Source organism: Vespa mandarinia, chromosome 5 (genome assembly GCF_050613455.1).
Source record: "Vespa mandarinia isolate Hongniang chromosome 5, ASM5061345v1, whole genome shotgun sequence".
NCBI classification, from domain to species: Eukaryota; Metazoa; Arthropoda; class Insecta; order Hymenoptera; family Vespidae; genus Vespa; species Vespa mandarinia.
In genome coordinates this window covers 7,784,080-7,796,709 of record NC_140814.1, presented here as the reverse complement: position 1 = coordinate 7,796,709, position 12,630 = coordinate 7,784,080, and the positions used below count along the sequence as shown (strand labels likewise).

The window sequence follows — 12,630 nt, the reverse complement described above, 5'->3', positions numbered from 1 at the left end:
CATCCGCCATGACATTTATTGCACTTGCGCAGTATCATTCAAGAGAACCGTTATATTTGAATGATTCGAATTGAACGTCGTATAATGGATTATATTTGTAATAGATGTTATTGTACAAAAGCCAGAATAGATAAACCATTTAGATTTACACAGTGTAAACATATATTTTGTGATAACTGCATAAAAGAAGGTAATAATCATATTTCTTAATAATAATCAAAGAAATACATTTGTTTTACAAGATGAATTTGTTATATCGTAGTTGCGAGAAAATGCGTAGTTTGTGGTTTCAAAGGGCCTATTTCTTTGCCTCTAGTAGAACCATTGCCAACAGAGATAGCATCCTATTTCGTTCCGTTAAATGAAACTTTAGGATCATTGAGAACAGCAACAAGTTTACAGAATACACAATTGAGCATCATTTTAGAACGCTTTCATGAGATTGTACGTAGTATTTTTTCTTTTGAAATTTATATATTTATCCTTTTATGGTATAACAATAATTTTATTTGTTATTATATTTAAGAGGAGAAAATATTATGATTTGAAGAATCATTACTGTAAGGTTATTCAAAAGACAGAATATATGACACAAGAATGCGGTAAATATAAAAATGATATAGAAAAAATAAAAGAGAAGTTGAATTATCTTAAAGGTGTTAGTCCTAGTACGATATCTACTTCGACTAGTTCAGTAGCTTCTATGGATATACGAAGACTACAAAATGATAGGTAAATGTCAAGCACAATTATGCTTCTTACCTTTTCCATAATTTGGAAGTATGTGATATAGAAACCTAATGATCATACATTTGTTTTTATTTCACAGATATTCTTTTGTAAGTAGTTGTATGACATCAGAAGAGTTTCGTGTACCAACTTCTTGCAAAGTACCAAAATCTCTTAGAAAGTATAGTAAAAGCCCTGTTAATACATAAAAAAGAAAATAAGTATGTATATCCATTGGTCTAATGCCAAGAATTTGGATGCTATTATGAAAATTCTTTGCTGACTATAATTTTTTATTTCTTTTTGTTTTCATAATAAATTGAATGATATAATCGAAAAAATAATAATTATAATTAAAAAAAAAAAAAAAAAAAAAAAAAATGTGTAAAAAAGCAAAGAATTTCATAATAAAATCAAACAATACAACGCGTCAATTAATTATATTTATTACAGAACGTTTTTCGTAGAAACATCTTGAAATTATCAACTTATTCGAATGTTAATTAATTCTTATTACCGTAGTTTATTATATGAGAATATCTATGATATAGAGATAGGAAAGGAAATTACAATCGTGAATCGCACAAGAAGGTTGGCTCACGTATGAACGAGCGAATGGTCGCGCGCACATGCGACTAGTCGTGGGTAAACTCGCGAGTAGTTTGTGGGCCAGGTTCGCGTTACTAAGAAACAGAACTTTCAGTTTCTTTTAGGAGATCGCGAGTGCAGCATCTCGTTAATGTAACAGGCGCGTTCTGGTACGTGCGTGAAAGTTTCTGTCTTCGAAGCGGCCAACATCTTCCTCCATACAGGGAAGATTATCGAAAGGGTCTGTCGTAGGTAGATAGGTAGGTGTATAATAAGATTATAAATAGTCATTTTCGTTTCATTTTATTTCATTTGTATTTATTATTTTTTCTGTTTTTTTTTTCTTTTACAATTTTATTCTATCTTATATCTTCTTGATATTTTTTTTTTAATTTTCAGGTCTATTGCATTTTATTTATAAACGTTTGTTTATTCCGGTACACTTAATTTCTTCCCAATATTAAGAGTCTCCTTCGCTCGATATTTAGTTAAATGTTAATTTCCAAAATATTTCGAGGCATACGTAATACAAAAAAATGATAATATAATAAAAAAAAACGATTGCGTCGGATTAATTTCTTAATTGCGTGCGAGAGAAAGAGCAATGCATTTATGGTAAAGCATGGAGTTGGCCGGTTTATCGCTTGCATCAGTTTCATCGAATGTAACCGGTCGCGAAGTAGTTTTCGAAGAAGGAACAAATTGAGATCGGTATAAGAACAAAACGTAATGTTATCGGTTTAGTGACTTTCGAATTAAAAAAGGTTTTCTAACTTAGGATTTAACAAGAAATATTCCGAATAAGTATTGCTTTTATTGTTGTACGTTAACGATTGTTATGGAGGTAATTAGACTCTAAGTAATTATTAAAACTAACATAACAATTCAAACATAGACGTACCGAATAGGAATTTTAAATCATTACCACATTTATTTTTATTACGGCCAAAGGATCGTATTTGCAAATGATTTATATAATAATTAATAGATAAAGTAAAGTATTCTTTTCATGCTATTTCAATATAGCGCGGCTAATTTGAAATTTCTTTTTCCATAGAAACTATAGAACGAAATGTTACTTTGCAACATATCCTTTCCTTACCACGGTAACATTATTTATATGAGTCAAAGACATATCGATTTACTTCATTGGTAAGCACTGACCGTGCAAATCGTAATCTTGACTACTTATTCAGTCATAATCTTAAGACCAATCGAACGAAGTCAATTTCATTTTCACGACTCTCCCTTTCGTTTAGTCTATACACGTACCTACTTACGTAGAATATTCAGGGTTCGCTGAGCGCGATAATTTGCAAGATTAAAGAGCGAGATATTATGAAGGTAGTGGATCGTAATTCATTGAGAGATAAACTGTTTAGAGGTATTTCGAGATCTTTGAAAGGTCATTACGAAGAGGCGAGTGAATTTTAATTATTTCAAAAGATCTTTTTTTCTTTTTTTTTTTTTTTTATTTGATACGAAGCGACGCTAAAAATAACCACTCGAAATTTAGATGGTCGATTCATCGAAAATCAACAGACCTTCGTTTTAGTTCGTTCATTGCATAGATATAGATATTGCCTCATTCAGAAAGATTATTTGTATTGGTATTGTTTGGTACGGTTTGAGAGGTCGCGTTTCTATAAATTGAAAGTTTTCGTGCATGACGTCGTAAGAAGACACGGATGCCACTTATCGATACAACTATAGTATGCCGTAACTTAGTTTTTCTATGTGAAACATGGGACAGGTTTTTCTTCGGTATTAAGTAACGCGGTTCGTTTCTTCTTCCAAGTTCTCGTTTTCTACTTTTGATCGCCCAATGGTCAAGCTATTTCTAGCCACCGGTTAAAACCTACAGGATAACATAACATATTCTATCTATAAAACAGATTCTTTCGTTCGTACAGAGATAGTGGAGTCGAATAAAAATCTCTCTCTCATTATTATAACCATCATTTCAAAGGTATATCGAAATAATAACTTTTAATTTCACCGGATGAGCCATTGCACAAGGTCACTCATATGAATCTAAATGTAAAGGAAAGGAAAGAAAGACGTAGAGAAAGTGAAAGACGCAAAACGAAATACATACGACTGATAAGGATAAGAGGAAGAATTTGAAGGACGAAATAGGAACGGAATGAATAATTTTCGAAACGATGACCCTCCTTGTCACGATGACATCGAGGGTTACGAAATTACAAGAAGCAGATAGCTGCTCGTACTCCTTGGTAATCTATACCTATATATATATATATATATATATATATATATATATATATATATACATATATATATACATATATATATATATAGGTATATATATATATAGGTATATATATACACCTATATATATACACCTATATATATACACCTATAACATATATATATATATATACGTTAGAGTCGAAACATGAGGTTTATTATAACGGCGCCTTACGATCAATGGATCTTCTTTCAAGCTCCCGTGCTTTGGGTCAAAAAGTCAGGGTCGTTCTCTGTGCCTCATTTGTATCTTTCTCAACTTCTTTTTCTCTCTCTCTTTCTCTTTTTTTCTCGATTATCCTCATCATCGAATTTTGTCATTATACGTCTATCTTTATACATCATCTAATAAACCCAGTCCCTTTTCTTTTGTTTAGAGAAACAATCGTTCTAATATCAATTCGAGTAATATCAAAAATATTATTTCAATTATAAATATTTAATTTTATATATAAAAATTAGTTTGCTTAGAAGAAAGTTTTTCTTTTAAGGAAGAGTTTCGAGTTTAACCGTTGCAACTTATCTTGCATGTTGCATGCCATAAAACAATTAAAATTACGTCCTATCTTCTATATTACGTTCTAAAGTATTGATAATAAATAAGAATTTTCTTTCTAGGCGTATTTGATTCAGTATAGATTTAGATTTCCGGTGATTGTAAGGAAGCGAGGATGTATAATATCATAATCGTCGATGTTTCTTTTGATTTGATACTAGAAAGTATAAGATGAGATATTTCATTTTCGAAAAATAATTGGCATAACCGGAAGACACTTAAAGAAGATATAGTTTTGCAATGTCTAGTTTAAAATATCATTCGAAGTTTATGTATATATGTATACATATACATATATATATATATTAAAAAGTAGGTTGAATCTTTGCGGTTTATACTTTCTAAGATTGGATTAGCCATCGGTATGAACGATATAAGGATGTCATCTCTAGAATGCGTGAAATTTTAACCAACTATCAACGTACGAACGGAAGACTTTCTACAATTATTGTGAATGAGAGTGATAGCTGTCGAATGTTTTTATTCTTTGTACATATTTATATATATATATATATATATATATACTTTCAAAAAATATATATAGAGAGATGATCAAACTTTCAACCAACGAATTATCATTTTTCTACGAAGCTTCGTGAATTCGCTTTCGAGTTTCACGTGAACGCAAACCGTAAAATAATTACCAATGATATTAAGGAAACACATATGATCTTTCTCGATTAATCAAAAGATCCATTTCCCGAAAAGTATTTTTACAAATTCATTAAGTCGTTTTTACATTCGCTGTTGTTAATTACGATTGATTCGTTAAACTTTCCTGTCGTTCCTTCTTGACTTGCTAAGCACGTAGCGAAAGCATGTAGCGAAAGCACGTAGAGCGATTACATGTTCATTCGTATTATAAAAACGTACTACTACTACTACTATTACTACTACTACTATGACGACGACGACGACGACGAGGGAAGATCTATCCTTTACATTATACTGACGTAATCGATGCCTCGAACCTGAAGCGTGCGTATTCTTAACGTTTATAGAGTTGCGAAGCAATTGTCATTTTTTTAATACTTTCTCTGTGAAGAAAAATCCTGGGTTCTTTCGTCGATTGACTTAGAAAAACATTGAAATTTCATTAATAGTAATTTATTATTGAAAGATTTTAACAAGGACAAATAGATAGAATAAAATAAATGAACATAAAAAAGCATTGAGGTAACATTCGATAATAGAAATTAGAAAGAAATTCGAATGGAAATTTTTCGGTTCGATGATTAGCTCGATTAGAAATCACAATCGTGCGTTAAAACTTTCGATGCCCGTGAAAGTGGTCGCGTGGATCTTTTTGGGTCCAGCGACCGCGCCAGCAGCCCGAGGTGAATTCTCTCTTTTTCATTCTCTCTTTTGTTCGATTTATTACAAAGAGTATAAGAAAGAAAGAAAGATATTCTCTTTCCTTTAGCGACGAAACAGGGGAGACGTGTTTTCTCGCGACGGTACTGTTGCCCGAGTGAAAGTCCCCGAGTCAAATATTTTTTCGCGGCTGTGTTTCGTGGACCCGTTTTGCGATCTTCCTATACGACTTCTTAGCGCCTACGTATCGATACTCGATACCTTCGATCTCGCGTATTCTCTTTCGTTCTTATTTCTCGAAGTACGTTTGAAGTTACTTTAACGTAAGATAAAGGGGCACAGCTGTTTTATAACACTCATAACGACAATTATCATGGATGTAATAACACTCGTTGGCACGAGTGCGATGGTGTATCTCGTTGTAAACTCGTTTGAAACTCGTTGAAGGATATTGGCCATGAGAACTATACAGCGTTCTATATTCTAACTAGCGTTCTAACTTGAGAATTAGTCGATAGGAACTTTATGGATTTTATGGAAATACGTATGAAATTGAATCGAAGGGAAAGAAACGGCGGCAGGAAATTGTTAAAATCTTTCGTGTTCGATCAACGTCCAGATCGAAATCTTGATCGTAGTCTTGATCGTCTCTCGTTCGGCTTTTGTAACTGTTTGTCGATCGACATTCCAGGGTGCACCGTGTGTAATACGTAAACATCGAGGAGCGGGCCCGACAGGACGGTGCCGACGTGAAAGTGGTCGGCTGGAAGTGGCGGAATGCGGAGTGTCGGCCGCCGCACAACGTGTACGTTGATCAACGCTACTAGCTAATTGGACTATGTATCGTTCGCCTACTCCTCCACTTTTATTGTACTACTATATGTATTATATATGAACTAGAAAGAACGATAATGGCGTAAGACTCTTTACTTTTCGTTCATCGTTCCATTCGACTACTCTCGTTAATCGTATCGTACCGTTACGTACTCTTGATCGGAATTCAAGTAAATGATAGATACTCGAAACTATCTAACCATCTATTTATCGATCGATCGATCGATCGATCGATCGATAAACAGAATACATGAATTTCGCAAGAATAGAAGGAAATTTACGGAAGAAGAACGACGAATCGAATCGTGTTTATCTGGGCCATTAAAGAAAGCGTTACGAGGTCGAAAATTTTCTGCCGTCGAGAAGATAAAAAGAAACGGTGCTACGAGAGGGGAGTAAAACGGGCGAAAGATACGCGTCGTATAAACCCTCGTACAGATAGGTGCGTGGGATCGACGTATTCTAGATTTATATTCCTGAGATTCGTCGAAGAGGGGTAGAGGCGCGAAAGGGGAAAAAGATTTTTCCCAGAGAGACAGGAGGAAAATAACGAAGGATTTTATCCGCGAGTAGAATGGAGACCAACGTTGGTACGTTGTTGGAATTTCACCATAAATGTATTTACATATCCCAAGAGATCGTGCGACTTTTGCGACTCTCTTGTGCCTTGATTTACGACGGAGGCGTAGGAATATTCTATCGATGCAACTCGCTAAAAGACTCGGAATATGCGCTATCGCGACGTCGATTACATTGAAAAATAACTCTTCCTTCGAATTCTCTTGCAATTTTGTCGTAGATACGACGATGAACCATTGAGATGTTTTTCTTTTCTTTCTTTTTTTTTTTTTTTTTCGATCGTTCGATCGACGATACCTACATACATTCTCATACTTATTTCTATATACGATTCCGACCAAAGCAAGTTCCGAGCTTTATCGTGGGTTTTTCGTTCGAGAGTAAAACATTAAGAAAAAGGAGGCGATATTTTGTATTCGTGTCAGCTTATATGGAACGTCCCGGATAACGTAACGTGAACGCGAACGCGCTCGTACCTTCGCGCTGTCCAATTTCTTGCGTGAACATGACGAATGTGAAAGCGACCTTGAATCGCGGATCATCTGCCCGCATCGATAAATATTTGGGTGAAAGATACTTTCGGCGTGGACTCAATGACACAAATCTATAGGACACTACGAAGATTACGAGGAGAACGAGTCTCCATCAATCCACTCCACATTATTGCCGATCGATTCGATTTAATTATCGTCTTTGATTCGCGATTAACAGTATCACGTTGTATTAGAGCCGTTAATTATTCGTCTTTTTTTACAAAAGTCGTGTCGAAGATGTAGAACGAAGATAATCGCGAGATTACGTGTTCTCGATCTTTGTTAGACGTGTTACGTGTTCTACACATATTACACATATAATTGATCTAATCCTCGACGAAGGAGGACGTATAAATCGATTCTTGCAAAATAGAACGAGTAATATGCGTTATATCGTGTTTGCAATAAATATTTCCCGCCTTCTGAAAAGCCTCTTGCAAAATAGATATATCGAGAGAGCTAGAGTGAGAAAGAGAGAGAGAGAGAGAGAGAGAGAGAGAGAGAGAGAGAGAACTTACGATGGTCTCTCGAGTTCTCTTTTTCTCCCTAGTTTACGATTACGCCATTGGCTTAGGTGTCTGTTTATAACATGGTTGAGAAGGCAAGAAGAGGATGGGGGAATCGACGAGGTGAGAATACGATAATCTCCTTCGTTCGTTCGCTCGCTCGCGATGTCACGACGCGTATGGATGTGCCGTGAGCCATTACGACACCTACGAAGTTGCCAAGACAAAGGAGGAGGAATTAAAGAAGAGGGGAGAAAGAGGAGGAGAAGGTAAAGGAGGCGAAGACCAGTAGGAGCGACTCGTCGGAATTCAGCTGGATCATCGATCACAAATCATAGCTCGCGTTCTATCTACCAACGACGAGTCACGACGCGTGATCTTTTCTCTCTACTTACTTTCTTCGCTCGTTAACGCGATCAAGAAAAATATCTTCGCACGTTCTGACGAAAAGGAAAGAATCTCAGCCTGAGAGAATTTTTCTTTCTTTCTCTCTCTCTCTCTCTCTCTCTCTCTCTCTCTCTCTCTCTCTCTCTCTCTCTTTGTTTTCTAAGTGTCAAAGATGCGTCGAAAAAGTTGCTGAGAAACGAAACCATCGAATAACGGATACGCTTTGCTTGAAAGAAAGGCAAGAATCTAATGAGCATTTTGATTGCAAGACAAATCTCTGATATATATATAAAAGTGTGGATTAAGACAAAAGAAAACAGTGTCTTAACGATCTCTGTCAGAGATGAATTATCGTTTCTTGATCTTTTAATTGTAAGAAGCGTTTGTTCTTTCATGTTGTACTACCGCTTCTCGTAGACGGGGTCTACGATCTTTGTGATACACGCTTTTACAACGATTAATCATTGTGTGTCAGCACGAGCATAAATAATAGCGTTGCTACATTGACGAGTTTAGAGGATGCGGTGCGGCTTTGTGCGTTCTCAATGATCAACCGATATATGCTTTAGTCGTTATTGTTTTGTGCTACCGTTCGTAGATCCAAATTTATTTATTCTTTTCTTTTCTTTTTTTTTTCTTTTAAATATATCGTCCATTTGTCATCGAATTTTTTCTCGTGAAAAATAAATCCTGTATAAAAGACGCCGACTAAGTGCATCGACATTCGTATATATTTACGCGTCGACTGTCATCAGTGCACACGTACGTACAAGAAAAATAAAATAATTGATTGTAATAAGAGTCATATGTGGAAACAAGTTAGCATCGAGTGACTTTATATCAATATTTTTCAACTCTAAGGTCCAGCGTGCTTGTATTCAATACGAACGTCGATCTCATAGTGAAGTTTGATTACGAATTTATCATTTATTTGATCGACAGATGTTATTTAATCTCGATAGGTTATTAAGATTTACATCGAAAGCCGACACTCGCGTCGTTTATCTTTTGCTCGGAAAAATCCGAGTCCAACCACGCAAAAGTTGTTCGCGTCACTGTTGAATAATCGTACGTGCAATACGGTCGTAGTCTTTCGGTTAAAACGCCACGGTGCAGCTGGCCTTTTATGAGCAGCCACAAAACTCTGACTCGTGATCGTTCCTACGACCATCATTATGCGGTTAACGAAGCTATAAATAGGAATTATAAACTATTTTCAGTATGGCAACAGCAATGAACTTTGCTTTCGAACGTACCGTACCCACGACCAACGGAGTTATTTCATTTTGCAGGAGGACAAGTGCGAACGTCGAGAGGAAGGAAGAAAAATGTTGCGATGTCGGTGATGATAGAAGAGAGAAGAATCGTGCATTACAAAGACGACGGTAGGTCGTTCTAAAAGAGCATGCCGCGGTGGTTACTCGCCCTGGACGAACCAGCATCGAACCCATGCGGTAGCATTGTTATCGGCCACGAACCATCGGGGTACGATCTCCCGACTTTCACGAAATACTCTTCTAGAGAGGATTCAACTTGTGGAGGACGTAATGGCGACCTTGCGCAAATTACGCGGCACCGCTCGAAAGCTGACGTAACGAGCTTCGCAAAATTCACCGCTAAATGTTTCAAGGACGTACGGGAAGATTATCAATTTCTCATAACATTATTAAATGGTCATGAGGTTTCTCATTCCAGAGATACGATCTATTAGACCTTCTTTTTTTTTTTTTTTTCATCGCTCAGGGTAAATCTAATGAGTCTTCTATAAAGATTACCGATGACCTTTTAAATAAGCAATTCCGCTAAATGATTCTCATAGTGCATAGATACATACGTACTTTTCCTTTTTGTCTTTACGTCCTTTATCTCGTTTTCCTCGCGTTAACCGGCAGGAATTAATAATTAATCCGTCTTGTAACGAGCCGTTTGAGTCTCAGGTTAAACTGTTGGACCGTATCAGGGGATGCTCGAACGCGAGAAAGTCCGTACCGGTGCCGCAATCACAACGGCCTTGACAGTCTCAACTGGGAACCGGATCAGTCTAGACGGCGTCGTTTCATCCCTGCAATTACCGAACGATCGGTACGCCTGTAACCCCGATAGCATTTATTCAGTCCCTAGAAACGATCTTCACGAAGTGGAATGGTGAGAATATATTTTATTCTCTTTTCTTTATTTATATTTATCTTATCGGAAGGAATGTAAAAAGAATGAAAGTAAAGTTTTGATCGTTTTGGATCGCATGATAAAGTTCCAAGTGGATTCCCTATTAAAACTTTTATATTCCTTTTTTTAGGGTAGAACCTGATTCGGTGGATGCCGAAGTATCAAGATTAGTAGCAGGATCGTCGACAACGACGACGACGACGACGATTACGCGAAATAATCCAAGACGATGTTGCAGAACTTCGACCAGTTCGGGCTACTCGAGCCACTCGCCGCCTTTATCAGCAGGTTCCTATTCCTGTTACGCGTCTGCTGTACCTGGTCAGAGTATTTTTCGTTCAACTGCTCCGCAAACGATGAAAGATCAATTCGGAGGAGGTCTCGCAGTGATACACGAGGGCGAAGCAATTCCACGTCCCATATGGCCGTCTGTCTTTACCAACGTATCACAAGAATTCTATATCCGCGATGACGGCAAAACCGAATACGATAGTTAGTAGCTCTATTCGTTTAATATGTGTCAATGTAAGCATAAATATTAACGATTAGATGTTTTATAAATTATTTCTTGTCTCATAGGAATGTACACGTGTTGCGGATGCGGTTGTACGTACACTTATTCGTGCTACGATTGGAATTACGGCCGACCGACGGGAACGTCAGCGCGCGAGATTCTTTTAGAATTATCAAGGACATTGAACTCCGTTATAGAAGGTGAGACGACGATGACACCCGAAGAGATTTTACAAAATATATCGAAAACCGTGGCTCAGGGGATAAATCTGAAGAAGAGTAGTATTTACGAGTACGTACGTCACAATCCAGCATGGTTGAATGACGGAAAGAACGCTTCGTCAATTTTGAGCAGTAAAAATTCGTCACAGTCGACTGGAAAGGATTCGTCGTCGCTTCAAAGTCGTACGAAACACTCGTCTTCCTCGTCATCGACGAGGGTAAATCCGGTGAATTCGAAAGTTTACGGTAGCACCCGTAGATTCTATAATTCGGCTTGGTCAACGTCTAGATGTACCTGCGATCCATCTAATAGAAACGTCGAATCATCGAGATGCAAAAAGACTAGGCCGGAATTGGAAAAGAAGTCGTCTTCAAGTACGGAGATTCATTGTCAAAAACCATTGGGTTTGTGTACCTGTAAATGCTTTAAAGACTCGACTCAGCAATCTAGAAGGAAACAGAGTACTTGTACCAGTGTTCAGATCGGAGATAGTGAGAAACAGTCGATCGTTGGACTAGACGGTTTAAATCAAAATCGAAATGGTCTTGTTTCTGATGAACCAGAATACACGATGGTGAGTTCGTATAGGTTTGATATCGAGATTAATGAATTTAAAATTGCTAATTTTTCCGACGCTCCAATTATCATTTTAATGAACGAGTTTTCGTATCTTTATACGACCGGTTCTTTCTTTTTTGCAATTATTTTTGCAAAGTTGGCTTTGTTTTAACACGAGCGCGTTTCTGTGGAAACAGAATTGTTATTAAATATTATTTTTGTCATATGATTTGATATTGTTGTCAAAGTTAGTTAGTTGCTCGATATCCAGTTGTAGCCATTTCTTTTTTTTTCTTTTTTTTTTTTTTTTTTCTGTATAAAAACTATCGTCAATGTAACCAACGCGTAAAGAGCGATGTTTCAGCAGTTGGAGTGTAGCGACGGTGGTTCCTCGAACGAAGGGATAGTTGTGCCGTCGACGAAAGGTGCCTGGAATCATCACAACACGAGAGGATTCATCGGTGATTTGGATTTCACGTTGGACGTCACGCGTGCCGAACGTTTGGGTCGAGCGATTGCGAAAGCGAAAAGGAATCGGCAATGGTGCAGAGCTCTGACCACTTTATTCGGACTAGTCTTTTTTGTTTTAAGCGTCGTTGTCGTTTCGCTGTCGGTGACAAGGGGTCGAAAAGTTTTCGGTAGCATGTGAAAAAGCTCTTTTTTAAGGAACTAAAGCGTCTTGCGACTGATACTCTTTGCTAAGTACGTATTTCTCAGTACCTTATACCAGTTAAGTAAAAATCCGCAGGGTTCAGGAAGGGTCCTGCAAGCAATATATGGCTGTGACCATGTCCTTGTATATCTTATGTTTTAAATGATGTGTGTATTCCGAAAGCAATGGCATTAAATAAAGAGAAGACGATAAGATATGAT

General features: G+C 37.0%; 1 protein-coding gene across 12 annotated transcripts; it reads left to right on the top strand.

Moving 5' to 3' along the window:
• The first annotated feature begins 1,126 nt into the window (after positions 1–1,126).
• On the top strand, positions 1,127–12,624 carry LOC118441959 (uncharacterized). Of its 12 annotated transcripts, XM_085657121.1 has the most exons (7): positions 1,128–1,577; positions 6,150–6,263; positions 9,590–9,782; positions 10,235–10,442; positions 10,594–10,955; positions 11,043–11,773; positions 12,122–12,624. In XM_085657121.1, exons 4-7 carry the CDS (start codon positions 10,261–10,263, stop codon positions 12,404–12,406), a joined length of 1,560 nt encoding a protein of 519 aa, XP_085513247.1. In that variant the 5' UTR covers positions 1,128–1,577; positions 6,150–6,263; positions 9,590–9,782; positions 10,235–10,260; the 3' UTR covers positions 12,407–12,624. The 12 variants fall into 12 exon arrangements, with proteins under 12 accessions (XP_085513251.1, XP_085513250.1, XP_035722953.1 ...); XM_085657125.1 differs by lacking the exon at positions 6,150–6,263 and having other exon boundaries at positions 1,127–1,577; positions 9,590–9,682; positions 10,258–10,442; XM_085657124.1 differs by lacking the exon at positions 6,150–6,263 and having other exon boundaries at positions 1,127–1,577; positions 9,590–9,682.
• Positions 12,625–12,630: the final 6 nt, after the last annotated feature.

What these genes read in the sequence shown, in the direction of transcription:
- LOC118441959 (XM_085657125.1), top strand. Translation starts at nt 10,261, where the DNA reads ATGCTCGAACGCGAGAAAGTCCGTACCGGTGCCGCAATCACAACGGCC. An exon ending in CGGCAAAACCGAATACGATA is followed by an intron (nt 10,956 to 11,042) that starts GTTAGTAGCTCT and finishes CTTGTCTCATAG; the next exon opens with GAATGTACACGTGTTGCGGA. An exon ending in ATGAACCAGAATACACGATG is followed by an intron (nt 11,774 to 12,121) that starts GTGAGTTCGTAT and finishes GCGATGTTTCAG; the next exon opens with CAGTTGGAGTGTAGCGACGG.